Genomic DNA, 27829 nt, shown 5'->3' with positions numbered 1-27829 from the left:
TTTAAATATTAAATTTTTTATTTTTATCTTTTCAAATTTAAAATTCTTATTCCATGACTGGCTATGGTAATTTAAGATTTAAAATTGCAACTTTAACACCAAATTCAGGACTTAAATTTGTGTAAAATAGTAATGTTGCAATTACCTCATTGAGTCATTGTCATAATGAAATGTTATGGGATATGTTTCCCCATCGTAGCTAGAATATATAGGCTTTAGAATCAAGCTATAATTCCACCTAGCTTCTAGCAGAAATTTCAGCAATTACTTGTGCTAAGCTAAATGCAATCTAGATACAGTAATTGCAGCCATATTGTCACAATATTTACGGTAGAAGCTTGATTAATCTTATTTCTTCCTTAATTTTCTCCCTTTTCGTTTTTTTAATGTAATGTTAGCCTGAGAAGAAAAGCTTTTCTTGGCTTGCAAAGTACAAAGTCAAGGATAGACCGCGTCTGGCCTGTTCGTCGACTGAGGCAATCTCTCAATATTTAATTGGGGAAGAGAGAGAGGGAGAGAGTGAGAATATTCTTTGTCACCAATTGCGAAAAACCGAGGCTGTGTTGGCTGGGTTTTCAAAAGAAAACTCAGCAGATATGAAGAGAGAGAGGCAGAAGAATGCATGAAATAACGAAGAAAGACTGCTTTGGTCATCACATTCCGACAATCATGCCACTATGACTACGTCATGGCCTATGGCCCAGTCTTTGGCCTTTTTGTTTCTTGGCTTTTGTGCCCTTTAGAACAACCCCAAAACAGAGCCCCCCCACAAAAGGTGCATTGAGTTGGGCATTTCATTGTCCTAATTTGCGACAGAGAGAGTGAGAGAGGGGAGCAATGATGAACTTTTTCTCTCTTGTTTGGTTCTTTGCCACCCTTTTTACGAAACATGCATGGGTTTGGCTTGGACTGGCTCACGTGTTCATTTTCCTACAAAGGCAAACTCTGTCAAGCTCCTTTCTTGGAATTTTCCTTTTCAGAACTGCAGCTATAGCTCTATCTTGAAAAGATATCTCAATGACAGGGGAAAAATTAAACAAGAAAAATGTTGAAGAGACAAGTTGATTACCACTACTCTTTTGCAAGAAACTATAGCATTTGTTAATAACAACGTCGAGCCCATGCATAATCAAAAAGGCCTCCATCCTTTAGCCTAAAGAAAATGTGAATTAAAGGTAACCACTTGCAATTATATCTGATGTGCTAAACTTCTTTGGAGTTTAAATATAGTACTATATATATGTATTAACCGAAAGAATAAACGCGTAAATTTATTACTTTTCAAGTCAAATCCTCTACCAATAAGCTCAAATCATGTAGCAAATATTGCTGTGTAATAACAAAAACTTTTGTTTTTTTTGTCTGTTCTAGCCCAACTTGATCGATTTGCATGTGGGCATGTGAAGCTTTCCTATTACTATCAGCATCAACCCCGCTAAACATGCAACTCACGCTTGTGTGCGTGTGTTTGTCAGTTCATGTGTTAAGACTTAATTATAATACTAAGTAAAGGTAAATTTCTTTTTTTTTTTTTTTGAGAAGCATGGACACTGAGAATCACTGGCATTTTGTTGCCAATCGGCTGTTGGTTGCAAGACACTTTCTCATTTTCTTCATAAGTAATGAAGAATGAAGATGGTAATTGAACCCACCAATCTTTATATGCTAAATTTATATATATACCCATTTGAATGCTTCTGTAACTGTACACAGTAGTACTAGAACATGCATTCTGACAAAACACAAATCCTTTGCAGATTTCATGTTATGATGCTGACACTTGTGTCTTGCTATGTTAAAGATAACACCACCTATGGTGGTTTAAAAAAAAAAAAAAGATGACACCACCTGTGTATATCCTCCTAATTTTTCTCTTCTTCCTCTAACACCGAAAAGACAATTTGGGTATTGAATGCTCTAATTATTCTTCTTTTATACTATTCATCACTACCATTAGATTCCTAAAGAAAGAGAGGAAGCTGCCGCGTTTAATGCATACATATAAAACGTGACTCTGGCTGCTGCATGCAGTTGTGGTAACTCACGTTCTTCATTCGACCCAAAAAAAGTCTAATTTCTCAGTTTCAATCAATCAATCATCATTTTATCAAGCACCGGTTATTTTAAGAAGGTGTTGCTTGATCCACCCATCTCTGATTTTTTGAGCTCTTGATGATTGAAACCCATCTTCACGTGATTATTCATAAAGTGTCAGTACTGTTTAACAAACACAATTACTAGACATGATAGTGAGGTTCAATATTATCTGAATGATTAGATCCATTGTAAGTAAAACAGTGTATAACTGTATACGATCGCGACTCATCATGTGAGTTTTTTTGAAGTAACAAATTTGTAATTAATTAACTGTATTCTTGTAACTACCTTCATTCCTAGTAAAATCCCATTTCGACATAGAATGTCTCTCAAACTAGACTACCGAACTCCTGTTGATTTGGTGAATAAGCTATCTCTCATGCATTCATGATGGGCTCTACATAAATTTACTGCTACTTATTCAGCACAGTACTTTTCTAGTATGTGAAAGATCAGATCAGACCAGTTACAGAAGCCTTGGTGGGGGCTTGCCAACTTGCTCTGCTTATTGCTTGGATCATACTCTTATACGTACTTTCATGACTAGCTAGCAGTAGCAGAGATTTGACCTCGTAAGGTTAACTTGTCTGGTTTGCTTGGATATAGCATATATATCCAATCAGTTCTTCCCTAGCCGCACAGGTTATTGTTGCATATCTGCATCATCCCCGGACAAGTCCAAGCAATTCATCTCCAATGATCAAAACCATGGCTGATCAACAAAACCAGCAGCATCCACCAAGCTGGATGATCATCATGTTTTGGAAGCAATTGATGGAGCCACAATTTATTGTGGGGGATATCAGATATATGCTGCCCGAATTGATCATTAGATGAAACAGTATTTTATTATATCCCCATCAGAAAGATTGTCTTTTGGTTTTAAAAGTATTAATAAATGCTCAGGTGAATTCTCCAAAATTGGTAACCAGTTGTCGTTTGGATTGGCTTCTTCTTTATGCCTAAGGAGTTGCCAAAAAATATTGGTCCTGTCATTTTCATTTCACTTCTTATTCAACTTGTTGGTTCCCTCTAAAATTGTAAGCTAAAACTATGGGCGCTAGGATCCATTATTTGATGAAAGAGCTTCAGTTAGAATCGTAACCTAGAGATTGGACCCATCTTTGTTTGAGGTTTGTCGTCAATTGTTGCCATTAATTTAGATTAATCTTGTTAAGACAGATTGTGGAGTTCTTGATTGGCTTAATTATAATTAGTAATAATTAATTAATGATGTGAGACCCTATCAAGCTCGATTAAAAGATGGTATTGTACCGAATGGTACAACTAAGTTAAATCGAGCCTTGAACTAGTTCAAATAAAAATTCTAAGAAGAATTTGAAAATATTGAAAGCCACAAAATGGCTTAGAATAGTGATTCGGAACTCAAGGTCCAGTTTGGAGTCCATCAGGAAAATTGATCGATTAGGGACAAAACGATCATTTTACCATTTGATGATAAAATGGAGATTTTTAACCAAGATTTGATCACATTTGATCAAGAATAATTATATGAAATATAATTATGATTATTGGAGTATAAAATGATGTTTAGCAGTGAAAAATTGTGATTCTCGGTGTTTTTAGAGCACAAAGGTAAAATGATAATTTTACCACTAGAAGACTAAACGGGAATTTTTATAAAACGATTTTTGTCCCATTTGGTTAATATTGATCAATATTAGTGTTATTTGAGGTTGAAAAGTAGAAATAATATGATTTCGGTACATTTCGGAGTATAAGGGCAAAATTATAATTTTTTCACTCCAAGGGCAAATCGGTAAATTTTTTGCCCCAACACTTGTCAAGACCAAGGGATTTTAATTGTGGTAGGATTGGATAAATACCAGAATATTTGTGGTGAAAAATTAAGAAGAAAAAGTCAAAAAGTTAAAAAAATTGGGTCAATAAGCATGTGACACGTGACATGCTTGATTATTTTATTATTTTCTATAGAAGTCAGCCCATTAAATCTCCAATTCTCTCACCATATTCAGCCTAGGCAACCAGCAACAAGAACAAAGGAAGAACAAAGGGAAAAACAAGAAAACCTATGTGGAAATTCAAAGAAAAAGTGAAGAAATCAAGGAAACAAGTTAGGTAAGTTAGAATTTCTTTAATTCTCCTTGATACCTAGCTTACCCATGCCTTTGTTCTTGATTTTCATGATTGAATATTGAGTTATCATGATGAATTCAATTATGAAAAATGGGTATGGAAGTGGAATTATTGTTGGAATAATTTGATTTTAGACTATGTTAGTGTTTAGGGATAGTTAAGTATGGTTATGAACAAAAACACAAAAGAAATATTCAATTTCTCTAAGGTTCCTTGTTGGTCGAACCATGAGGGCTGAATATCAATGGGGGATTGTTTTTATTTCAAGAAAAATGGCTTGAAAAATGATGAATTAAGGTGAAACGGTTATGTAGAAAAAATTTCGGTGCTAGTGCACCAAATGATCGAATTTTTTTATAAGGAACTGTAAGGGTTCTAATACTGAATTTGGCTTTATTGAGCTTGCTTGGGTTTAATGAGCTATGCTCATTGAGCTCATGCGCCGATCATGGCCCGACAAATTAGGTCGTGACAAATGATTTGCTTTAATATTTTTAATTGTCATCCTAATGATAATTAGCATCTAAAGAAATCTCCAAGTTTGAATAAAAAGAAAGAAAGGAACGTAGGAGAGCTAGTGGTTGTCAATTATATTGGACCGACTTTTCCTTGTGATACAATAGCAATACTTAATTCAAATCATATACCCCATTAACAAACTTAAGTATCTCATATCTTTGAAGCACCATAACTAATAAAATTAAATTTAGTTAGATCATGTCATTTAATATTTACGAACTTAGGAATTATTGTAAGTATCAGATTAAAATTAAATGTGTTTGATTAGCTTATTTGCCTCTATAACAATATACTAGTATAACATGACTATGATGGAACGAATAAAATTGTTTTCCTACTAGTAGATTCTGACAATCTTAAATCAAATTAAAAATCTTTTGGGTCCTTGTGTATGGTTTAGTTCAAATATTGTGACCCTCTTGCAATATTTGCAGCTCACGATTAACACTTATGGCGGTCCTAGCCGAGAACTTTCACGGGCTTGAGGTCTGGGCTATGGTCACAGCCAGAACAATTAAATGGGCCAAAATATTAGTCTGGACTCTGCAAATTGGAATGTTCATGTGTTTTTTTAAATCTCCCTTATATATCTCTGTTCAAGAACAAATAAGAATGCTGTGATATATGCAGTTAAAATTTGTCTACAGATCTTGATATAATTTTCTTATTCCTTCCATGTGAGAGAAAAGAAAAGAAAAGAGAATAGAAGAGAAGATTCCATCTCTGAAAACTAAAAGGGCAAAAAAGATAGTTGGCTACAAATTTATAGGTGACAGATGAGATAGCATATATCCTATGAGATGTGTCAACATCAAATTAAATCTGGGTGGTGAGTCCCCTTTTGAGGGAGAGAGTGAGAGACATGCAAAGAGAGCCCACCCCATATGATTTGGTATCTAAAAGGTCGGTTGTATAAAAGATTCCTTTTGCCTTCAATTCTTCCATTGTTCAAATCTTTCTTCATGCCACTATTAATTTGGCATAAGTGAAATATAAGAGACTTTCTCTCTCTCTCTCTCTCTCTCTCTCTCTATATATATATATATATATATATATATATATACTTCCAAGTCTTACTCTTTCATTTCTAATCATCAATCAATAATATGTACAGTGTTGGGTGGTTGGCAATGAAATATTAGAGAGTGAAAAGATAAAACCCTATGGTTATGATTGTTATTGCGAATATCATTAGCAAATAATAATCTTTATTAATCAAATAAAAAATAAGAAAGTACATAAAGATAATAAATATTTTGAAAACTAACGAAAAAATCGATATTCATTGTTTACGATAAATAAAATATGAAATCATATTATTATAATTTTTAATTATCTAATTGCAATCTTGAATTGTATAGAATTTATCAAAGTTTTTTATAGAGTGTATATACGTGAACTTATCACCAATGAATGGATATAATTGTGTTTTATATACTTCCAAAATAATTAATAATGTAAACTATAATACTAATACATAAAACCACTTATTGAGTTATCAAAAGATAAAATAAATAATAAATATATAAAAATAAAGATCATTTTACCTCTTTAGATAGGAGAATTTTGATTTTTTTGAAAATTAATTTTTTTCAAGTGTAATTAAGAAAGTTCTTCTTGTTTTCTAATCTCTAATTTTTTTTAATTTATTATTTTTTTCACTTATTTTTCCTCTCCCATCCCGGTGAGTCAAAATCCGGTCCGTGTCATATGTTGCCGGGTCAGAGTCAAACTGGGCTTTTCAAGTTTTAACTGCCAAACACAACTAACGCTAACATCGACGGGTAAATTTTTAGACAAGACAAAGTTCCATCAAATTTGACCCCCAACTGAGAGAAACAGTAAGCCCCACCAGCCATGGGGACAGCCTCGTTAAGCAGTAGACACTTCCCAAGGTTGTCGTCGCCGTTTGCCCTTTACCTGTTCAGGTCGGGTTTTAAGAGCTCTCTTGGGTTGGGTTCGCTAGGCACCGAGAAGAAAGAAAACAGAAAACAGAAAAAAAAAAAAACCTGTTGCATGAGGATGTAAAGGGGCGGTGGTGGGAACCATCCGCCTTATCTTTTTGCTCTTCTAAAGGCTTTTCAGCTTCAAACTGTAATCTTGGTGCTCAAAAAGCAGGCCTTTTTTAACCTTTTTCTTGACTCTAAATCTACACAAAAAGCACAAAACCAAATTTTCAAAGCAAAGGGGGCTTCCTTTCTAACCTTTTTGGGTTTTGTACATTAAAAATGTGAAACCAGAGAAAGCTTTCAGGTTCCCCCTTTTTTACTCCTTGGCAACACTGGAAAATGTTCTTTTCTTCTTCTTCTGTTGAATACTTTTAATGGGGTTTCTTGTTTTTATATTGATCTTGGAGAAAGATTGAGTTTTATGACTAATGCAATAATTTAATGCAAACATTCAAGTTAAAGAATTAAATATTATGATTGTTTACGAGGTTGAATTTGGTATAAATTGATTGATAAGGAAAGAATTACTAAAGATTCTCTTCCAAGTGGGCGGTTTTTGTTTTCCAGGGAGAGAGCCTCTCTCTCATTTATCCTTTATTCTGTTTCTATTTTTGATGTTGGATTCTATATTTTAGCTTTTGTTTGATGCAGTGAAGAGGGCTGCATTCTTCATGGAACTTGTTTTTCGCAAATGGGTATTTGCATTTTCACTCTGTTGTTGGCTAATCTTTTATGTAGCATTTTCGGGTAAGCTTGAAGCTTCTATTTTTTTTCTTGGATTCCTTTTATGTTTCTTGAAAAATGCTCATTTTATTGAAAATCCAATTTGTTGAAATTGTCTTTTAATTTTGTAAGTGGAGGGGTTGCATGGAGATTCTAAAGTGACAGGGGTGAACTTAGGAGGATGGTTGGTTATTGAAGGTTGGATCAAGCCTTCTCTTTTTGATGGCATTCCCAATGGGGACATGCTTGTGAGTATTAACCTTTATGTCTTCGCATAAACTTTTTTTTTTTTTCTCCTTAGTTTTTCTATCAAGTCATATGTTTGTGGATATTGAAATGTAGGATGGAACACAGGTTCAATTCAAGTCAGTGACATTGCAGAAATATGTTTGTGCAGAGAATGGAGGTGGGATGGACGTTTCAGTTAATAGAGATGCTGCATCTTCTTGGGAAACCTTTACAGTAAGATGCCAAACAAAATTTTTGGTCTTTATCTCATTATTTGATCTTGTGTTGTATGTTAAACTTGAGCTTGATTGACTCTTTGGACCTACTAGTTAGATTCTTGCGGATATTAGAGCAGGTGAAACCTTTATTTATTCTGCTTAGTTAACCAAGTTTTGGTTGGAAGGAACAATAATGACCAATGCGAAAAGAGAAGATCCAATCTATGTCAGTGAAATGTATTTAGGTAGTTTTCTTCTGGTTAAATATCCAGAGTGAGGTTCTTCAGTGCCACATTTTAACACATATGCCTTATCCTAACAAATTGGTTTCTGGGTTCACTTGATCAATAAAAGCCTATTACGGGTTTACAACATTTTGCCTTCTAACACTTCTAAATTCACCCATTATCCAAAATTTTTTGTTAAAGACTAATTTTCACAAGTTTATATGGTGGAGTAATGAGTCATTGGATTTTTTTCCTTGGAAAAGGATGGCTCATGGTGGGTATGTGGTAGAAAACTGTAGAATATGAAGTGGGTGGTGTACCTAAAGTATAGGTGATAAAGGCCATTTTAGTTGTAGTGGCAAATCTGGTTTATCTCATTTCATTTTCTATGTTCTCTGTGAAAGTAGGGGAGAGAAATTCTAATCAAATGGATAGTTGTCCCCAGTTACTTGTATCATGTTGTTACTTTTCTTTAAGCATTGTAGAATTTTATTGTTCTTCATCAATTGTGATTAATGCTTGTGAAAACAGTCTTTCTTGTTGTGTTGACTGATATCTCATGCGTCTCATCTTGAACTGACTTGTCGGGCTTTTAAAAGGTAAATACTTCTTCTGAAATGAAATCTGTTATTTAACAATTTTCTTTTCATGCAGTTATGGAGAGTTTCTGAATCAGAATTTCAGTTCCGCACCACACAAGGCCAGTTTCTAACATGTTATGGTACTGGATGCTCTGTATCGGCAACAACAAAATCAGCTTCCACAACTGAAACATTTCAAATTGAAAGAAATAACAATGGTCGAGTACATATCAAAACGAAGAGTGGGACCTATCTGCAGGTATGATACGAAACCCTTCACTTTTGAGTTTACAAAACCATTCAAAGATCATGCATCAGTAGTGTTGGTGGCAAATAATAGACTGACATTTTTTTGCCAGTGTCTCTTAAATGATATGGTTAAAATATACAAGCACCCAATATTTCGGTCTCTGTCTGGTTGTCAAGAGCGCTGGTTGACCACTATAAGATTAAGGTTCACAAATAAATGGCAAGTTGTACTAAAGATTGAGAACTTGTAGTATGGTCAAGAACCTTCAGTTGAGGAGAATTTCTGAGATTTTAATTACGTAAAGCAAGTTTCAGTAATTTGTCATTCAGCATGATATTAATGTTTTTGTTTGAGCCATGCTTGTTTTATCTGACATTGCATCAGGTTTAATTGTCACATTTGAGAGATTAAGACAAACATCCCAATTATAATTGTATAACGAAGCATAATAGCAGGTCGCTGGATTATCACTTACCGGATTAATGTGTATTTTCACTTCAACTTGCAACTATCAAATAGTATCATAACCAAAATGCAAGCAACTGAACCTTCATAAATTTGCTCCACGGCAGTTAAGATTGTCTGAGTGTTCTTTCACTGAATCTGTGGTTTAAATATGATGCCAAGGTGTGATGTAGTAAAACTTGATGATTCTTTATATTTTAGGCCACCATAGGTAATCAGCTCACGGCAGATTATCCAGGGACCCCAGGATGGGATGATAATGCAGCCACATTTGAAATGTCAATTGTAGCTAATAACTTGCATGGAGATTATCAGCTAGCAAATGGATATGGACATAACAAGGCGAAACAAGTTCTTGAGGTACCATAAACAATTTCTCTTTTTTTTTTGAGGGGGGCAGGGGTGGACGACAGTTAAAACTTGTTACATTCATCAATCATTCTGAAGAAGGTCAAGTAGGTTTGATTGCATTTCATATTATCTTAAACCATGTATCATAAAGATTGCAGAAGTTAAAATCTTGAACACCATTTTTCAAAATTTCAACAACATAATATGATTCCTGTAATCTCTGAACTGTTGAGCAAGAAAAACATTTTCAGCAGATAAGGTCAACTGCTCATATATCAGTAGTTTTTTATTATCCTGCTTCTTGTTTACATTCATGTTTGAGCGCATATTGTTCTCATTACATTGTTTGTTATGATTTTATTAAGATATTCCCCAGTTGTTGGACTGAAAGCATATCTCCAACAAGAGAATTTTCATAGCTAACTAAGTAGCTAATTAAGACAATCTTTGGATAATTGTGCAATGGCAGAATAATATTCCATAACTCTGGATAATTGTGGATAAGTGCAAATAACATAATTCACCACTAGGTTCAATTCAATCTTTTATTTTACTAACTTTTTTTTTTTTTTGGGGGGGGGTGTGAAACTGCAGAGACACAGAAACACTTTTATCAATGTAGGAGATTTTGAATTTCTATTTAGACAAGGAATAAATACTGTGAGGATCCCTGTTGGCTGGTGGATTGCTTTTGATCCTAATCCTCCTGCTCCATTCATTGGGGGAACTCTAGAAGCTCTTGATAATGCATTTTCATGGGCACAGTAAGTCTTTATTTCACTTTTCTTCATAAGACTGCTATGATTTTAGCTCTGCATGTCATTTGATGAGAATGTGAATATTTTGATGCAGAGCATATAACATTAAGTGCATAATTGACCTTCATGCTGCCCCTGGCTCCCAAAATGGGATGGAACATAGTGCTAGTCAAGATGGCACAACAGGCTGGCCTACATCTTCAGATTACATTTCACAGACTTTGCATGTTATAGATTTTCTAGCTTCCAGGTAAGTCCTAACAAGTTAATGGATTTGCCTTTGAAAGTGATAGTAGCCAGAGTGATGGGGATGAACAAAAAATGTTCTAGTAGTTTATCGATTTAGATGCCAGTTTGTGAAGGTCATGCAGCAATGCTAAACAAAATTTTATCATCACTGGGTACCGGTGGATTATAATTTGGAGTTTGGGTGCCTCATGGAATTGCATGTACTGATTTTCTCATTCAATGATATTTGGTCACCATATTCACACCCGTGGAACCTGGAAGAGAGAAAGAAAACAGAAAGTAAGAAATGGTATTTGTATTGATTGACTTCTAGCAAAAAAGAAATGCAAATTAATAGATCTCCCTGTTTTTTCTCATTTCATCTCTCATGTGAAAATGACAACAATGGAGTCCACAATTGGGGTAGTCCTACAACCACCTCAACTTGCTTTCAGTTATACACCATTTCTTCCTCCCTTTTTCTCATCATACCAAGTTTTGGTGTAGCAATCTGTCATACAAATCAAAACCATGACTCATAGAATTCCAAATGTTTTATGGCTTGCTATATTTTTTTATCAAAAGCTGTTCATCTTGTGTAATTTGTTGTACCTAAGATCCCAACCATGTTAGCATTTGAGAATGTCCTCTCTGTTAAAATTTTCTGTGAAATTACATGTCATTTGATTTGTTGACTCAACAAGAAATCAAAGTTTTCTGAAGAATTTCTGTTCATTGCTTGTCAGTCAATATCCTAAGTAGTAAAGTTTGGGCTAACCCAATCTTTCCAACTCCAGTGATCTAATCCTTAGCCTTTGAGCTTCTGCAGCTTTGTGGCTTTGTAGAGTTTAATTTGATTGAATAATCTTGTTTGTTGTAGGTATGCAAAACACCCTGCCTTGCTGGGAATAGAGCTATTAAATGAACCATCTGCTGCATCAGTTCCACTGGATACATTAGTTTCATATTACAAACAGGGCTATGAAATTGTGCGGAAACACTCACCATCAGCTTATGTGGTAATATGCCAAAGAATTGGCAATGCAGATCCACTGGAACTTTATCAGGCTGATATAGGCTCCCACAACATAGTGGTGGATTTGCATTACTATAATCTCTTCGATACTTTCTTTGTTAACAAGAGTGCTATAGATAATATCCAATTCATATACCAGAGCAGGGAGGCTCAACTACAAGCTTTGAACGGTGCAAATGGTCCACTTGTTTTTATTGGTAACTCAAGTACTATTTTCTGTCTCAACAAAACAGTGTTTGATTTAAAAGATTACATTTTAGAATTCAATGAACTTCTAATCTTGCTGCCAGTCAGGTCTTTCGTAGTTGCTGAACTTTGATATGTGTATGTTTTAATTATGTTACTCTATATGCTGACTTTAGATATACAATCTACTTAAGATGCAATTCTTACATTTTTATTTGGATTTTGTTTCAGGTGAGTGGGTAAATGAGTGGAACGTTACAAGTGGGTCTCAATCAGACTATCAAGACTTTGGAAGAGCCCAGTTAGAGGTGTATGATGCAGCTTCCTTTGGTTGGGCTTATTGGACACTCAAAAATGACAGAAAGCACTGGGATTTTGAATGGAACATTAGGAACAATTATCTCCAATTAAGTAATATTCTAAACCTATCTTCACTTTGTTTTCGGAGATGGACATTTAGGGTGCTGAAGTCATCCAATTACAGTCAACTCTTCTGTCTCACAACCATTGTCTTGTTTCTTTTTTATCTCTGTTCTGAGCAGCATGTGACATATATTTATGCAGGTAATTCACAGAAAGAGAAAATTTTCAACAGCCTTACATGGCTTTTACTTGCATCGGTCTGTTTCCATCTGTGTCAAATATTTTGAACAATGGAGTTTCTTGAGACCCAGATATGAAGAGGATGATCAAGTGCGGCATTTTCTTTTCTTTTTCCCCATTTTGAAGCTCTTTGCTACTCCACCATTACATTCATCTCTTCTGTAAAACAACCATTACATTGATTTTGGCAAATATGCAAGCACAATAACATTGTTAGAGCAGAGAATATCCAAAAAAAAAATGTGGTCAATCCTGTCAAAACAATGGCAATGTATGTACTCTCTCAATAATGTACAAGGAAAAATTTGTTCCTACTTTAGATTCTGTTTCTGCAAGCATTCTTCTCACATCATCTCAATATGATATCTAAAGCCATTTTTTGTAGACCAAAATGTAAAGTCTCTTGACTATTTGACCTACTGTAAAATACCCTATAAAAAGCACAACCAAAAACCCGAAATATGAGAGTGGCAAGTCAGTGAATCCCATGAAATCTCCAATTACTGAGAATGGTATTGCAATACCAACAGCAGAAATCAGGACTGTTGAACCAAGTACAGGCCAAGAAGCAATCTCCATAATGAAGGGAATTTTCTCTGTCCGTATCAAGTGGTAAATCAAGGTCTGCATGAGAAGCCCTTCAACAAACCAGGCGGAGCGGAAGAAAGTTGCACTCAACTGGTCATCAGAACTGTAATAAAACCAAAGGAACAGTAGGGTGGCTACATCACAGAGAGTGCAGACGGGGCCATTCCATAATATGAACATCGGCAAACCTTTCACAGACCATCTTTGAGGGATTTTGACATAGTCTTCTTCCATCTTGTCCCACGGAATTGCGATCTGACCCACACTATACAAGAAGTTCTGTACAAGGAGTTGCTTTGGAGTCAATGGCTCAAATCTGAGGAAGAGAGTTGCTATGAAGAGTGAAAGAACACTCCCTAGGTTAGCAATAACTGACAGTTTTATGTATTTCATTGTGTTGCCAAAAGTAAGACGACCTTGCTCGACTCCAGCAACGAGCACGTTTAAGTCTTTCTCAAGTAAAATGATGTCAGCCAAGTCTTTTGCAACTGATGCTGCTGAATCAACTGATATTCCTACATTAGCAGCATCTAATGCAAGTGAATCGTTTATTCCATCTCCCAAGAACCCAACAACATGATTACCAACTGTCTGCAAGGACTGTACTACTCTCAGTTTCAGAGAGGGGGTGAGCCGAGCCAGAACTGTAGCCTTTTTAACATTCTCGTGAAAGTCATCCTGGTTGAGTAGCTCCAGGTCTGGTCCTGTAGTTACGTGTGTGGTTCTGATGCCAACTTCCTGGCAAATTCTTATTGCTAGAGACAGTGAATCACCAGTTAATACTTTCGCTTTTACTCCCTTCTCAGCCAAACGCCATAGAGCTTGCTTTGCTGAGTCCTTAGGTGGGTCAAAGAATGTTATCAGACCAAGGAATACCATGTCTGATTCAACACCATCCTCATTGTCCATGCTTTGCTCACTTATTTGCTGCAACATGACATAAAACTGCATTACATTCAAGGCACATTAAGAATTGTTTCCTATCATAGTATTGGCTTGGAGGTACCAAATATCCAAATTCCCAAACCTTTCTCCCATAAGGTATGGACTTGGGAGTATCATTCCCAAAAGCTCTGACTAAACCTGATACTAACGAGCAAATCATGTTTTACAAGGATGCTAAGTGCTTGGTGACTAGGTGAACTAATCTAGCTTATGGCATGAAACACTGTTGAATTTGATTACTAAGAAAGGAGAAACTTTTTGAAATTCATGCACGTAAAAGGTAAAACAGAAAGGGATAGGCGGATAGCAAGAACATAAAATAAAAGAGAAAATGGTTTAAAGGAGATTCAAACTCACTGTTTGTGGTAGATTCTTTATTGCAACTCCTATAACCCGTAATCCCTCATTGCTTAGTTCTTCCACCACATTTAAAATCCTATGCTGGTCTTCTGCAAAGAAAGCTGTTATCTCACCCCTATCTATATGCTCTACATAGGAACAAACTTTCATCACTTCTTCAAGTGCTCCTTTGGTTATCATGAATCTATAGCAGGGTTGGCTATTTCTGCCTTCTGGATTAGATTCTGTTTCCAAAATGACAGATACTCTTCTTCTCATAAAATCAAAAGGGATTTCATCTATCTTTTTCCATTTGGATGGTTGGAACCGGTATCCGTTTGTGTAAACAAATGCCAAAATTGCATCATCTAGAGGATATTTCTGATCACTCTTGAAGTAAGAATTCAGGAAGGCAAAACGTAAGACCTTTTCTCTTGGAGAACCCCAGCTATCCAGATGATTAACCATGATAGCACGGTTCATGGTGAGCGTCCCAGTTTTGTCAATACATAGGATATCCCTGTCAAAACAAAAATAAGTAACAAAATGTCAAAATAATTGAACTCCAAAATGGAAAAACTTGCTGAACCTAGTATGTATAACAACGGGAAGCATGAGCTAGGATTTTTCACATGCTGTAGCATCAAAATGCAAGTGTTTTAATCAAGCCATTGAAAATGCATTTTTCTAGGTATATGCACTATGATTTGAGCAAATTAGATCTATATATGAAACTCTTGGTTTCAAAAGCGTGGAAGCAAGCAAAGATCTTTCACCCAGATTTACAGGTCAAAGAATGCTATCATCCTGTGTAATGAAGCATGCTTCTGAATCCAAAATATCACCAAATCTCCCTTACTATGTAATATTTATGATTGTTATCTTTTGCAATTTTCCTCTTTACTCAAATCAAGCATCTCAGTGGAAGATCAACTTGATTTGCTGTGTCAACTTTTTAAGTTCATAGTCATCAATAAAGCTGATGCAATACACTTCAAGTAGTAATAATCATGGTGTGATTTGATCGTGCAGTTGATGGACTATATATAACTGGCACTGTGCATTACAAACAATTTGACAAACATTCTAATTTTACTGTCAAGTACCAGAATAACTGTGTCTCTCCGCTTCTCCTCTTTCTTTCACAAATGTACACAAAACTAATAATGCTTTTGCTTCAGGTTTAAGTATTACTTCAGCACCAAGTGTTTTCCAAGTAACAACATGGGAGTAAGCATTAACTCATTTAACAGTTTTTAAGTTTTTCACCTCTATATTCAGGAACTTACATTGATCCCATGTCTCGTATGGCTGATAAGCTTTTGACTATGCATCTCTCTCTTGCCATAGCAAGTGCTCCCTTCGCAAGACTTGTGTTGATGATGAGGGGAAGCATTTGAGGAGTAAGGGCACATGCAACCGAGATTCCAAAAAGAGTACTCTCACTTATATCGTAAAAATTAAAGTACTCTACCAGAAATATGATTGTGACTGCTAGAAGCATCACACCAACAAGCACATAAGATATCTGCCGAATACCCTTCTCAAAACTATCTGCTGGTTTGTGCTTTCCAATAGTCGAAAACATGGTGCTTATGTAGGTCTTGGATCCAGTGGAGACAACTAGACCAGTTCCAGTACCTGATACCACAGTTGTCCCCTGAAATATTAATCACAACGGGTACATACCTCAGTGTATTACGTAGTAAGAATCTATGACTACCTACTAATATACAACCCTTGATTATTAGCTAAACTGAAGTTGCCATACTTCTTAGATTCAAATAGTGCAAATGATTAATTGCCAGCCACTGTTCCTGATACTATCATTAACTGAGATACTAACAGCAACATGTGAGTATTTTCTACATGGGACCATTAAATTCTGTTTATGTTGCAAAAATTATTACTACTACAAGTAACAAATAAAAGAGATCCTTGGAGCAACTATACCCACCATGAAACAGATGTTCTTTAATTCTAGCAGAGGAGTGCTCCTATCTTCTCTCACATCGGCTGTTTTTTCGGTTGACCAAGACTCCCCTGTTAGTGAGGACTGACTGTTCAAGAAGCAAGGATGTAATAAGGCTTTCCATGGTTGACCAGACAGAAAAAGGACATAAAGGAAAATTTCAACCATCACACCAAAAAGGGGAAATGTTGAAGTTGCTATACCTTACAACCAGGTGTTTTGAAGTTAATAGTCTTAAATCACCAGGAAACAGGTCCCCAGGCTCAAAAATGACAATGTCTCCTGGAACAACATCTCTTTGGTCCACTTGTACGATTAATTCAGTCTGAACCACCCTCCCTGCACATCTTTGAACTTTAACTGGACTTCTTACAAATTCTGAAAGTTTCATGGCCGCTTTTGAACTGCCATATTCCTGGATGGCACATTGAATATATCGTTAAAAGCCTTTTGAAGCAAAAAAAGGATGCAAGACGCTTATTTGAATATCGAGCAAGTAAGAAGTACCTGATAGAATCGAAGGGAGACACTAATAAAAACCAATATAAGCATGATGCATCCATTTGGATTATCACTGGTTATGTATGAGAGTGCTGACAACACAATCAGAATGATGTTGAAAGGATGAAAGAAGGCGTTCCACAGAAGATGCCACCAGCTTGGAAATTTATATTCAAGAGGAACATTTGGGCCATTTTCCTTCAATCTCCTCTCGGCTTCAGTAAAGCTCAAGCCTACTCAAAAGCAAGAAATGAGCATTTTAACGGCACCAAAACAAAAAAGAAAAAGGTAAACAGAACAAGGAAGTGTGCTACCTAATTAATTATTTACTCAAAGAAGCTTTTGCAGTTAATATTTGATCTTGACAATAAATTCATCATTGAATATATATCTATGTATCACCGATGTAACTTTTTTTTTGTAGGAGTAATTTGCTGCATTAATGCAATTCTTAATTTATCTAAATAGACTATAAAAGCAAAAAGTTTTATCAGTAATCCATCAATCAACAGACAGCATATTTTGTAAACTTCCTACTAACAACAGGCACTCCATTAACCCAATACTAATCCAATCAATAAAAGCACTAAATCAGAAAAAATTAACAAGCTAACCTCTTTCTGTGGATCGAACATACTCGAAAACCAAATCCCTTTCTGATCTTGCCAAAGCATATAACCAGGAGTAAACCTTCTCTTCTTCTTCTGTCTTTGAACCCCCATCAATCTTCTCTACATATCTCAAACAAACAACCCAAAAACACAAAAACCTCATCTCAGAAAACACTTCCTATAAAACCAAACTAAACTATAAAATTAGACCTTAACGGGGGACGACTCACCTCCAGACTGAAAACACCGTAGAAACCTGAAAACGGAATTCGAAAAGAACCCATCCTGGTCGTGATGATTGATATTACTATTAGCATTGCTTACAAGGTTTTGATGAACCGGGTTGGAATAACGGAGGCCGTCAAACTGGGTTCGAAACCTGAAAAACCTGAAGAATTTGAGGCTTCCCATAGGAGCAAAATGAGGTGGCTTGAATCGAAATGGTCCAAAAGGATAGAGAAAAAGGGAAGTACAATACCAGAAAAAATGAATCCAAAAACAAAATAAAATAAAAAGAGCATGGTTGAAAAAGAAAGAAATCGATAGAGGAGGGGAGGTTGAGGATTTGAAGAGAAGGTAGAAGAGAGAATTAAATATTTTTGTTTTGCTCTTTCAAAAAAACTTGTTTTTTTTTTTTTCTTTTATTTCCCTGTGTTTTCTCTTCAAAGTTCAAAGCTTCAACTACCAAACTTAAATGACCGTTAGGTGCAGTTGCTATAGGAGGGAAAGGGGATTGGCTGTTATTTGCCAGCTAACTCGGACCGGGTTCGTTGTAGCATACCGGTTTTCTTTAGGATTATATTGAAAATTCTTTAAATTAGTTATTAAAATGTTTTTTTGGAAAAAAAAAAAAAAAAAGACCATCATTCTCAACATTAATCACAACACTTGCCCCTCCTATATTTCTTTTAAAAGAAATCAATTACCATCCCATATTAAAATTTTGATAATAAAAATCTTATTTTAATAAAGTTTTCTTAATTAATGTCGATTATTAATTATATACTTTTGACAATGAAAGGGAGGCTTATATTGTCAAATAAAGAAAAGACCTGTTGTTCTCTAGATTTTTTTATCTATAATAATTAATGTTTTGAACATGAATTGTTTTAGGGATCATTTGTAAAATTAGTAGATCTAGGCTTATTAGATCTCCAATTAATAAATTAGTAGCTTTATCTAAATCCCAGCACGCAATTTTTCTCAATTCCCAAGTGCTCAATCAAGTAGCAATGATTCCTTTTTCATCTTATTTGTTGCTGATCAAATCATAAAAATCTAGAACTAAGAATAATTAAACATGTTTCACGTGATATCAAACATTCCAACTAACAAATCAAAAACATCTTGTTTTTTTCTATATTATCTTCTGATTAATTTACCAAAAAGCTGCGTAATTATAATTAAACCTAAATAAATTAATGACAGATGGCCTAAAATGATAGGTGTTGTCCTACCTTCCTCCCTCCCACCTCACAAAGTCGGAAGATATGATTATAATATAAAGTTTTTAAATCATTTCGCTTACTAGAAATTGAATATAAGATGCATATATCTGAGTAAGTACTATATACTAAGAGTGTCACAAATATAAATCTCACAAGTAATTTTTTCGATGTTGCATATTTTTTGTGAGAATAGAATCATTACTCAATTCAACTTTAAATTTGTTATATTAACAGCAGGGGAAAAAAAATGAACCTACTCTTTCGGGCTGGAAAAGGGTTAACTTACAAAGGCCAATAAGTTTTGGATAGGGTTACCGTCGCAGGACCCAAAGCATGGTGCATTCCATGGCAATAGAAAAATTAAAATTAATGTTCATGTATCTTGATTGCTATGTTACCAAATACAACAATAGAATTTAGATTTTAAAAGAACTTTAGGGTAAAGGTTATTGATTTAAAATCATAAATATTAAGATAAAGTTTCCAAAAGGAGAAGGGGTTACTCTCCTTACGCATTTCGAAAACCTAATTAATTTAATTATGGAAGAAAAATTGCTTTCTTAATGCACAAATATTTGCTATCCCAAAAAAAAAAAGTATGATGATGGTAATTAAAGGCAGTAGAATTAAATAATTGTGGACTTTGGTAAGTTATAAATGGGAGGACGGCTCCTTTGAGCTTGCGTTAGTAGTTGTGAGGAGAGAGGAATATAAACATATGCCCTTAATTTGTTTTGACAAGTGTGAAAAAATAAAATTAATTTTCATTAGGAGAATTAAATGGAGGAGTATGGCATTGGGGAATGTATTAGATTTAAGATATCCTAATGTTTTATCAGAATTATATATAATTTTGTCATTATTTTTATTTGAAAAAAAGAGATGTGAACACAACTTTTTTTTCAATAAAGATACAAACGTCAATCATGAAAATTAAATGTTTGAATAGAGGCTTATATATAAGGCATGTGAATTGGACAAAAAGATACAGTAGCTTGTGATTGGGAGAGGCTAAAGGTGAAGACATTAGGGGAGACAATTAATTTGTGACAAGAAAGACAAGTGTACTTATGTCCTAACGTGTTTAAGCCTAGGTTCCATAATAGTTATAGTTATATTTCAATTAATAATAAATACCAATTACAATTCGAAATAAACTTTAATAAGTAACTTATTACTCGTTCTAGGCATCTTAAAGAGCATTATAAGACCTAAAATATCTCAACACTAAATAGCTAAACAAGAGTATATATGATATCACAAACTTGGTAGAACGCACAAGCAAAATGGCAAGCTCCAATTAGAGCTGGCAATTTATATACTTATCGGTTTATAATTAGGTCGTGTAAAAGTAAAATTATATAAATAAATAGATTGATACAAATAAAATATTATTAATTGATCATGTTATACATTTACATGAATTACACGATATGTATAAAATAATTAATATATTTAACGAGACTCATACTAAGCCGTAGGTCTTTTACAATGTGAGAGGTCTTGGTTAGTTAAATTGGTTTACTCATGTTGTTATTTTGAAATTTCATGATGGAATGAAATTATTCCTGTAAAAAATCTATTTAAATGTAAATAATTTACTACATATAATAAATTATTTTATATATCTAAATATTAGTAATTTAATGAATAAATTTAAACAAGTTAAATATTTATTAATTAATGTAAATTAATTTATTAATACGGTTAAATAAATGTGTTAACATGAGTTAAGTGAATTAACTCGTATAAGATAGAAATATTTTTGTGACATAAATCGTATTGATAAGTTGTGACAACAATTATAGGAAATCTAAACCTTTTTATCTCTTTATTACCTCTTCAATTATTACGTTAGCCCCACTCTTAGGTACCTTGGGTGCATCCATGGCATTGAACATCTAGGTTCTTACCAGCGATCCTTTAAAAACAAATAAATAAAAAGTCGATTACATGATAATTTAATTTAAAAAAAAAAAAAAAGAACTTGTTAAGCTTAAAAGTGAAAAAGGCACAGACCCAACCAAAATAGTAATAGAAAGGTGATGAACACCAATTCATGATTATAGATCCTCCTGCCATGTGCACATTACAATATCTACACACGCTCTGGAAAAAAACGAGACAAGGCATCAACATAACAGCTCATACAACAACATATCATCTCCCATTTTAGAGAAAACAAAGCCCCCACCCTGACAATTGTACAAAAATCTCTACCTCACTAAAGCTTCAAATATGTGTTCATCTACATATTCATACAAATATAGAATGGCAAGTATTGAGAAAGGATTGTAATCTCAAGATGTCGGATTTCTAACACAGAAATCTTTTGCTTTTTCACAGTCTGGATCTCTGCATATGGCATATATATATACACACACACGAATCATATATTCTTTTGGTGCACTGTTTTTGATTCAATGAAGCTCATGAAATGTTATTCTCAAAGATTAGAATAATAAAGGGTTAAAACAGATTTGGGCAGCTGTCCATTTTCTGCTGCTAAAAATATTATATATATTATGCTGGTGCTATTCAGAAGTTTGAAAGAAAAAAGAAGAGAAAAAGTTGGATTTTGTTGCGCCTGCTAAACAATTAAAAATAAGGTGATGATGTAGAGGATGATGTTAGTATGTTTTGTTTTTGGTATGTTGGAAGTGTGAACTGTTCAAAATTCTCATGATCTGCAATGGCATTTTTCTTATGACTTTTACCTGGTTCATATATGCAAGCCTGCATGAGACATGTTGCTCTGTCATTGTATTATAATTAATCCTTAAGAAATTACCCCCAAGGGGGAAAAAGGGATTTGGTGCAGGTTACTGTTTTTAGGACAGACTGGTTCATCATGGTTTGCCGAAATTTGCATACTGAAATCAAGATATATATGATTTGTCGAGTGGTCGGGCTATTTGGATATATGCCAAATGGGGACAGCCTTGCCCACAGGGCAATAGTAATATCATTCTTCTTCTGGAAGAGGGAATGCGCTTTCGCTGTCTTGATGTTTACAGCATGTACTTGACAGAATGAAAATTCCATTCAGAATCATCCATGATACTGAAACCATATGGTAAAAATGGCAAATTAACTAGTTTCATTTTGAAGTAGAAGAGAAAAAAAACACTTCATAGTTAAACCTGATGATCTCTACCACTTTTGTTATAGTTACAGAAATCTAGTTTCCCTTACCCAGGCCGTACAGATGGTATTGTCACCTCCCCCCAAAACATAGATTTTTCTCAAATACAAAGGCTGTAAAAGCTATGCTAATGATCAGCACAGCTCAAAAAGAAGGGGACGGCCTAAAAACTGGTTACAGGACAACCCCCCACTAGACTTGAAATAAAAAAGTATCTGTGGAAAAACCAGAATCAAGGTCACGGCCGTGACCGGAAAAAGAAAACACTAAGCTCCTGACCAATGTTTCCATCCGGATCAATCAAATGGAATGATTCAGAATGAGATGAACCACGAACTCTATCAAAGTTAGCCCTCAGGTACATAAGTTCATCGTCATGATCGAGTTCCTTTCCACTAATCATTCCAGTACCAACAACAACTGAACCCATTAGCCTTAAAGCATCCATATTAGCTTTCGATGGCCTGCGCTTAAATGCATACCCAACTTTCCTTCCATTACAGTACATAGTCCACACTGGCACGGACAAAACTGAATCAGAATTCCCATCATTCCCTGAACTGGTGCACTCCAGCGCAATCCGGAGGATACCACCTTGCATTTCTCTAGCCAAAACCGCTGTTGGGACTGCAAACTCAAGGAGGAGAATTGGGTTGGTGGACTTTGAGTTTGCTTGAATACAAAAGCTCACTTTTCCCCTGCGATAACCAAAGATGGTACCTGTAATTACACTAGACGAAGTACAGACAGGTTGTGGATAATAGCTGCGAAGGTAATTTTCATGTTTGATCTCATGGTCGTCGACGAAGGCGCAGTTGCAGCTTGGAATGAGGAGTTCCATGAGGGAACGAAGAAGCCGCCATGAACGGACTTGTTTCTGGCAGTCAACTGAAGTGACACCGTTGCTTATGTGGGTGGTGGCATCAATTGTTGGACAGGACATGTTTGCCTTATGTCAAATATGGGAGGCTAGCTTGTGGGTTGTTGCCGATGGGATCAGCCTTATATAGCAATTGAGATTTATCCTTTTAACCTGTTCTTTTGGTTGGTAGTGCCCAAATATACTTTTATTTTCAACAAAAAAAAAAGAAAACTCTTTTATTACTTTTATATTATTATACAGACATTTAAATCTTAGGCATATATTTTTTAATCATATGTTTTCATATTAAACAAGTGTCAACAACCCCAAAGTTACAGGCTTAGGTTTGGGGCATCACAAATTAGACCATTGCTTTGTTACATATGAAGTTTTGTTATTTTATTCAAAAGAAATTGTTAGAGAAAGATACATAACATTTTATTATAACAGGTACAACAGAATCGACAAATTATGAACGGGTATAAATATACATTATTCAACTTGGCATTGCGGATAAGGCATTCTTGGATAAATTCATTTGTTAACTTGAAATTATTTATTTTTACTGATTCTAGATTCTTAGGTCTTTTACTTAGACAATTTCAACAATTTAGATAAACATTTGCTCCATATCCGATTTCTATTCACATTAATATCGTCATCTCTATTCTCATTCTCCACGTTTCGTATGTCAGAATTTATGAGTGAATTAACTAATGAGTAAAATATATGACAAATTTATGCTAGACAAAAAGGCAAACTCATTCAAATCACTATCATAACATATAATAATATCTTATTTGATTAAATGCTTATTTTAATATCTAATATTATTCAAATTTTTATTTCAAAATTCAACCTGTTATTTCATTCAAATTCAGATACAACATTTTCTTTTTTATTCATTTAAGAAAAATTAACTATATTACTAACTTTTCTTTAAATGGAAAACATCCAAAAAAGATATCTTAATTTAAATAAAAATAATAAAGAAATTTTTATATAAAAAAATTTAACAACATTTAGGCTATCTTATTTTTAGATTCACATAGAAATTGTATCACACTTTAATTGATCTACTTCTTATTCTAAAGGATATAAAACTTCAAAGAAACACTACCTTATAGCAAGTCAAAGTTGAAGGAAAGAAATAAGGAAACAACTTCTTTTTTTTTTAATTACATGTGTTATGCACTAAACAATATTGGCTCCGAATCTAAGAGGTTTTATTATATTAAGAAAGAAGGCATCTGATAAGGCTTTCCGCAACAAAAAGAAAAGAATCATGTGAAAACCCAAGATTCAAATTAAGAGGAAAAAAGAATATAAAGAAATGTATTCTACTGAAAACTTCTTTTTGTGAATGGCTTTTGCCACATTTGAAACACAGTGGAACCAACTACATATATAGTGGACGGAAAAAATCTTGTAATACTTGGACTGTGCCCTTTTTTCTTCTCGGATCAACAAGTAAAATTGCAGAAACAAAGGAGAATGATTAAGAGATGTCCGTACGATCAAGTAAACTAGCAATCTCCCCATCATCTAATCATTAGAAACCTTTGGATATTGTGCACCATTCATCTTCCAAATTGACAACCTTCTTTCTGAGGAAAATCCAATTTACAACTGTTAAATTAAGTATTTTAATGCCAATAAAAGAATAATTTTTGTGCCCTTTTTGCCCTGCTTTTGGACCCTACGTGTGAAAGACCCAACACTTGGATTTTATTTGCCTCGTCTTGTTTCGTATTTATATATGATACAGCACATGAAAGATGGAGATGGGGGGGTCATTTTTATCTTGGATGGACCTTGGGCAAAAGGAAGCTCAATTCCTGCAATAGGAGCAAATAAATGGGGTTTGGTTTCTGCTTTATAGCCTGGTTTTCGCCACTCATGTCCTTTGCCTTTTGTTCTTTCCACGTGTTAATTCTCACAAAATGACAAGAGAGAATTATTGGGTTAATTTTTTTCATTTCCTTTAAGTCTTTTAAATCTTAATTTTGCTTCTCAATATATATAATACTACCAATTAAAATAAATATCTAATTAGAAGCATATATGATTTGAAGCATGTGGAATTTTTTAAAAAATAATTCTTTAGCTGAAAATGTTCAGTTGTCTATCAAACAGCATGTAAACTTTGGATTAAATTATTTTTTAAGAAAAAAAGATAAAGAAAGTAATAAAATTTCACCTAGAAAAGCCATGGAATTTCAAAATCTTAACCATATCCCTAACTAAATATTGAGAGGATAATAAAATTCTGACTTTTTTGTGACAGGGATTGAATTCCATGTGAAAGAAAATTTACAAATATAATCAATCGTATTTCCTTCCCCGTACCTTTGTTAACTTAATACCTTACTCGTAAAGAAAAAATATTAGAAATTAAAACCTTTTTATTTTTTAGACCATTACGTTGAATAGCTGTGAATTGTACAATATACAAAACTTCCTTTGAAGGCAATTAATTATCAAAATTCTCTGGTTTTCTAAGAATTGTGCAAATGGAATATGCTGAGACAAAACCAAGTGTGCCATCTCAGCATCTGACTCCTTGCTCCGAGTACCAGGCCACTTTTGTTGTTTTAATTTGGAGAACATAATACAATAATAGTATTCAAAACCTAAAAAGTCTAGAAAATCGGAAAAGAACATATAAAATATTGTATGAATGATAATACAGTGAAGTTATTGCTGAAGTGCGAAGAAAAAAAAGGGGGGGCGGGGGGGTCCCAATTGTTTTTTAAGCAACCAATTAAAAGGAGAAAATAAAATTTACAAGATTTGAGCTTTATTGAGTGGGGGATTGTGTGAGTGTGAAGGGGCCAGGCTCTGCCCCTGCACTTGGGCTTTGTGGATTTGCATTCTGAGGTACAATAGGCTTTTGCTTTGTGGTCATATGACCTCATACGCCTGGCCCAAAGGTACCTCTGTTTTTTTAATACAAATCAAGCTTTGTGGCATTTTTCCTTGAACATTTATTGATTTCGAAAAAAAATAATATTAATGAAAAGTGATAAATTATTTTAGGTATGATATATATTTGATCAACATTCCATCAAAATTAAAGTGAAATTTGTTGAACAAAAATGCTTTTTTTAAAAAAAAATTTGTTCACATGAACAATATATAAAAGTTTAACTACTACATGTGTATTAATTTCAACACCAATTCAATCACACAAATAAAGTAATCAAACTTTTGTTTTACTCCACATAATTACTCTAACAATCACAATCATAAGCTCACACTATTTGAGCTAAGCCAAAAATGATCATTGAAATGTCAATCTAATCAAAATTCATAAATATAAATCATTATAATTCATAATGTACACTTTTATCACTAGAACGAGACAAAATTACTTTTTAGATAAGATTTATTCAAATTGAAAAAAATTAATGAAATTAAATTAGCTAGATATCCCATCATTACATTCAATTATTTTTACTTACCTATTTAACATATGAAAAAATTAAAAAAAAAATATTGCGTCTAAATAAAAATAAAATGATAGATTAATATTCAAATAAAGTAATATTAAAAAATAAATCATAAGATGTGAAACAGAATAGAATTACTCTTTTATTGTAAAAGGAGCAAATGATATTTTACGACAACAGTGCAAAAAAAAAAAAAAAAAAGAGATAGAAAAACTGATGCAAAAGAGTATGAAAGAAGGGTGGAGAAACCAAAAGCAGACACTGTTCTTACGTAGTGTTGTATCCGTTAGCTTTCAATAGAAAACAGGGAGATATCAGTAGCACCACAAAATGAGTCAAGTTAAAAAAAAAAAAAAAAAAAGGTCAAACTACTCAACCAGAAGTTAGGAAAAAGAAAGCCAATATCCCGATCAAGGACAATAACAAAACCAATTAATTCCCCAATTAAGAAAAGGTAATTCATTTCTGTAATAAAAACCATTTCCAATAACAAACACTTAGCATTCAAGGACATTAACCTTAATCCCACTCTAAACATCAAATTACCATCTAATTCCCCACAGCTTTACACCTCCATATTTCCCACATTTATCCCTAAACACACAAAACAAATACAAAACTAAAGCAAGTAAATCTAAGCCCTCTCGCCCCTAATCCTACGAGCCAACTGGATATCCTTAGGCATAATAGTAACCCTCTTAGCGTGAATGGCACACAGATTGGTGTCTTCGAAGAGACCCACCAAGTAAGCTTCAGCCGCCTCCTGAAGAGCCGCAACGGCGCTGCTTTGGAACCTCAGATCGGTCTTGAAATCCTGGGCAATTTCCCTCACCAGCCTTTGGAATGGGAGTTTCCTGATCAGGAGTTCGGTACTCTTTTGGTACTTTCGGATTTCACGCAAGGCCACGGTTCCTGGCCTGAACCTGTGTGGCTTCTTAACTCCGCCGGTGGCTGGGGCTGATTTTCTAGCGGCTTTGGTGGCCAATTGCTTCCTTGGTGCCTTGCCTCCAGTGGATTTTCTGGCGGTTTGCTTAGTACGAGCCATTTGGAAAGTGAAAAGTGGAAAGGAGATTTAGTGACTTGCTGTTTGCCTCTTGAGATTATGAGAGAAGATTTTGGATGCCGAGTTTGGGTGGAGATTTAGGGGGTTTTATATAAAGGAGCTTAGCAGCGTGGGAGATTCGAAAATTTGGAAATTTTGAAGTGGAGGGAGGATCCTTCTCTTTTTTTTCTTTGATCGTACGGTGGAAAGAGGGAGTGCCGGGGATTGTAATCCGCGTGAAATGGAAAGGACCAATAGGATTTGTTTGTTTAGGCGCCAAATATCTTCGTTTGACGCCCTTTTGTGCAAAGTTTGGAGGGTTTGGATCTTTGAAATCTTTGAAATAAATTTTTGCCGTATTTGGCGTTGTGCGCGGAAAAAGGTTGT

General features: G+C 34.5%; 4 protein-coding genes across 8 annotated transcripts; 1 reads left to right on the top strand and 3 right to left on the bottom strand.

Moving 5' to 3' along the window:
- Positions 1-6516: 6516 nt before the first annotated feature.
- LOC18611502 (putative glucan 1,3-beta-glucosidase A) lies at positions 6517-12872 on the top strand. Of its 5 annotated transcripts, none has more exons than XM_018129602.2 (10): positions 6517-6987; positions 7335-7430; positions 7539-7654; positions 7749-7868; positions 8734-8919; positions 9577-9735; positions 10321-10490; positions 10579-10734; positions 11593-11954; positions 12166-12872. In XM_018129602.2, exons 2-10 carry the CDS (start codon positions 7355-7357, stop codon positions 12582-12584), a joined length of 1764 nt encoding a protein of 587 aa, XP_017985091.2. In that variant the 5' UTR covers positions 6517-6987; positions 7335-7354; the 3' UTR covers positions 12585-12872. The 5 variants fall into 5 exon arrangements, with proteins under 5 accessions (XP_017985091.2, XP_017985110.2, XP_017985105.2 ...); XM_018129621.2 differs by having other exon boundaries at positions 6517-7430; positions 11593-11945; positions 12166-12345; positions 12499-12872; XM_018129616.2 differs by having other exon boundaries at positions 6517-7430; positions 12166-12345; positions 12499-12872.
- On the bottom strand, positions 12764-18115 carry LOC18611501 (uncharacterized). The gene is made up of 8 exons (XM_007047778.3): positions 17724-18115; positions 17497-17613; positions 16889-17115; positions 16585-16796; positions 16367-16469; positions 15699-16069; positions 14428-14929; positions 12764-14052 (listed from the first exon to the last, which is right to left on the bottom strand). The coding sequence occupies exons 1-8, from the start codon at positions 17902-17904 to the stop codon at positions 12904-12906; spliced, it is 2862 nt and encodes a 953-aa protein (XP_007047840.1). The 5' UTR covers positions 17905-18115; the 3' UTR covers positions 12764-12903.
- A 3956-nt stretch (positions 18116-22071) lies between these two features.
- LOC108662383 (protein MIZU-KUSSEI 1-like) lies at positions 22072-23046 on the bottom strand. The gene has a single exon (XM_018122650.2). The coding sequence runs from the start codon at positions 23027-23029 to the stop codon at positions 22325-22327; it is 705 nt and encodes a 234-aa protein (XP_017978139.2). The 5' UTR covers positions 23030-23046; the 3' UTR covers positions 22072-22324.
- A 3798-nt stretch (positions 23047-26844) lies between these two features.
- Positions 26845-27524, bottom strand: LOC18611499 (histone H3.2). The gene has a single exon (XM_007047776.3). The coding sequence runs from the start codon at positions 27443-27445 to the stop codon at positions 27035-27037; it is 411 nt and encodes a 136-aa protein (XP_007047838.1). The 5' UTR covers positions 27446-27524; the 3' UTR covers positions 26845-27034.
- Positions 27525-27829: the final 305 nt, after the last annotated feature.

This window comes from Theobroma cacao, chromosome 1, assembly GCF_053813885.1.
Source record: "Theobroma cacao isolate CCN51 chromosome 1, ASM5381388v1, whole genome shotgun sequence".
Taxonomy (NCBI): Eukaryota; Viridiplantae; Streptophyta; class Magnoliopsida; order Malvales; family Malvaceae; genus Theobroma; species Theobroma cacao.
The sequence above is the reverse complement of the archived record's forward strand: the minus strand, read 5'-3'. Positions and strand labels throughout refer to the sequence as shown.

What these genes read in the sequence shown, in the direction of transcription:
- LOC18611502 (XM_018129602.2), top strand. Translation starts at nt 7,355, where the DNA reads ATGGAACTTGTTTTTCGCAAATGGGTATTTGCATTTTCACTCTGTTGT. An exon ending in TTCCCAATGGGGACATGCTT is followed by an intron (nt 7,655 to 7,748) that starts GTGAGTATTAAC and finishes ATTGAAATGTAG; the next exon opens with GATGGAACACAGGTTCAATT. An exon ending in ATAGATTTTCTAGCTTCCAG is followed by an intron (nt 10,735 to 11,592) that starts GTAAGTCCTAAC and finishes TGTTTGTTGTAG; the next exon opens with GTATGCAAAACACCCTGCCT.
- LOC18611501 (XM_007047778.3), bottom strand. Translation starts at nt 17,904, where the DNA reads ATGGGAAGCCTCAAATTCTTCAGGTTTTTCAGGTTTCGAACCCAGTTT. An exon ending in TCTCCCTTCGATTCTATCAG is followed by an intron (nt 16,797 to 16,888) that starts GTACTTCTTACT and finishes TGTGCCATCCAG; the next exon opens with GAATATGGCAGTTCAAAAGC. An exon ending in ATACGAGACATGGGATCAAT is followed by an intron (nt 14,930 to 15,698) that starts GTAAGTTCCTGA and finishes TTGTTTTGACAG; the next exon opens with GGATATCCTATGTATTGACA.
- LOC108662383 (XM_018122650.2), bottom strand. Translation starts at nt 23,029, where the DNA reads ATGTCCTGTCCAACAATTGATGCCACCACCCACATAAGCAACGGTGTC.
- LOC18611499 (XM_007047776.3), bottom strand. Translation starts at nt 27,445, where the DNA reads ATGGCTCGTACTAAGCAAACCGCCAGAAAATCCACTGGAGGCAAGGCA.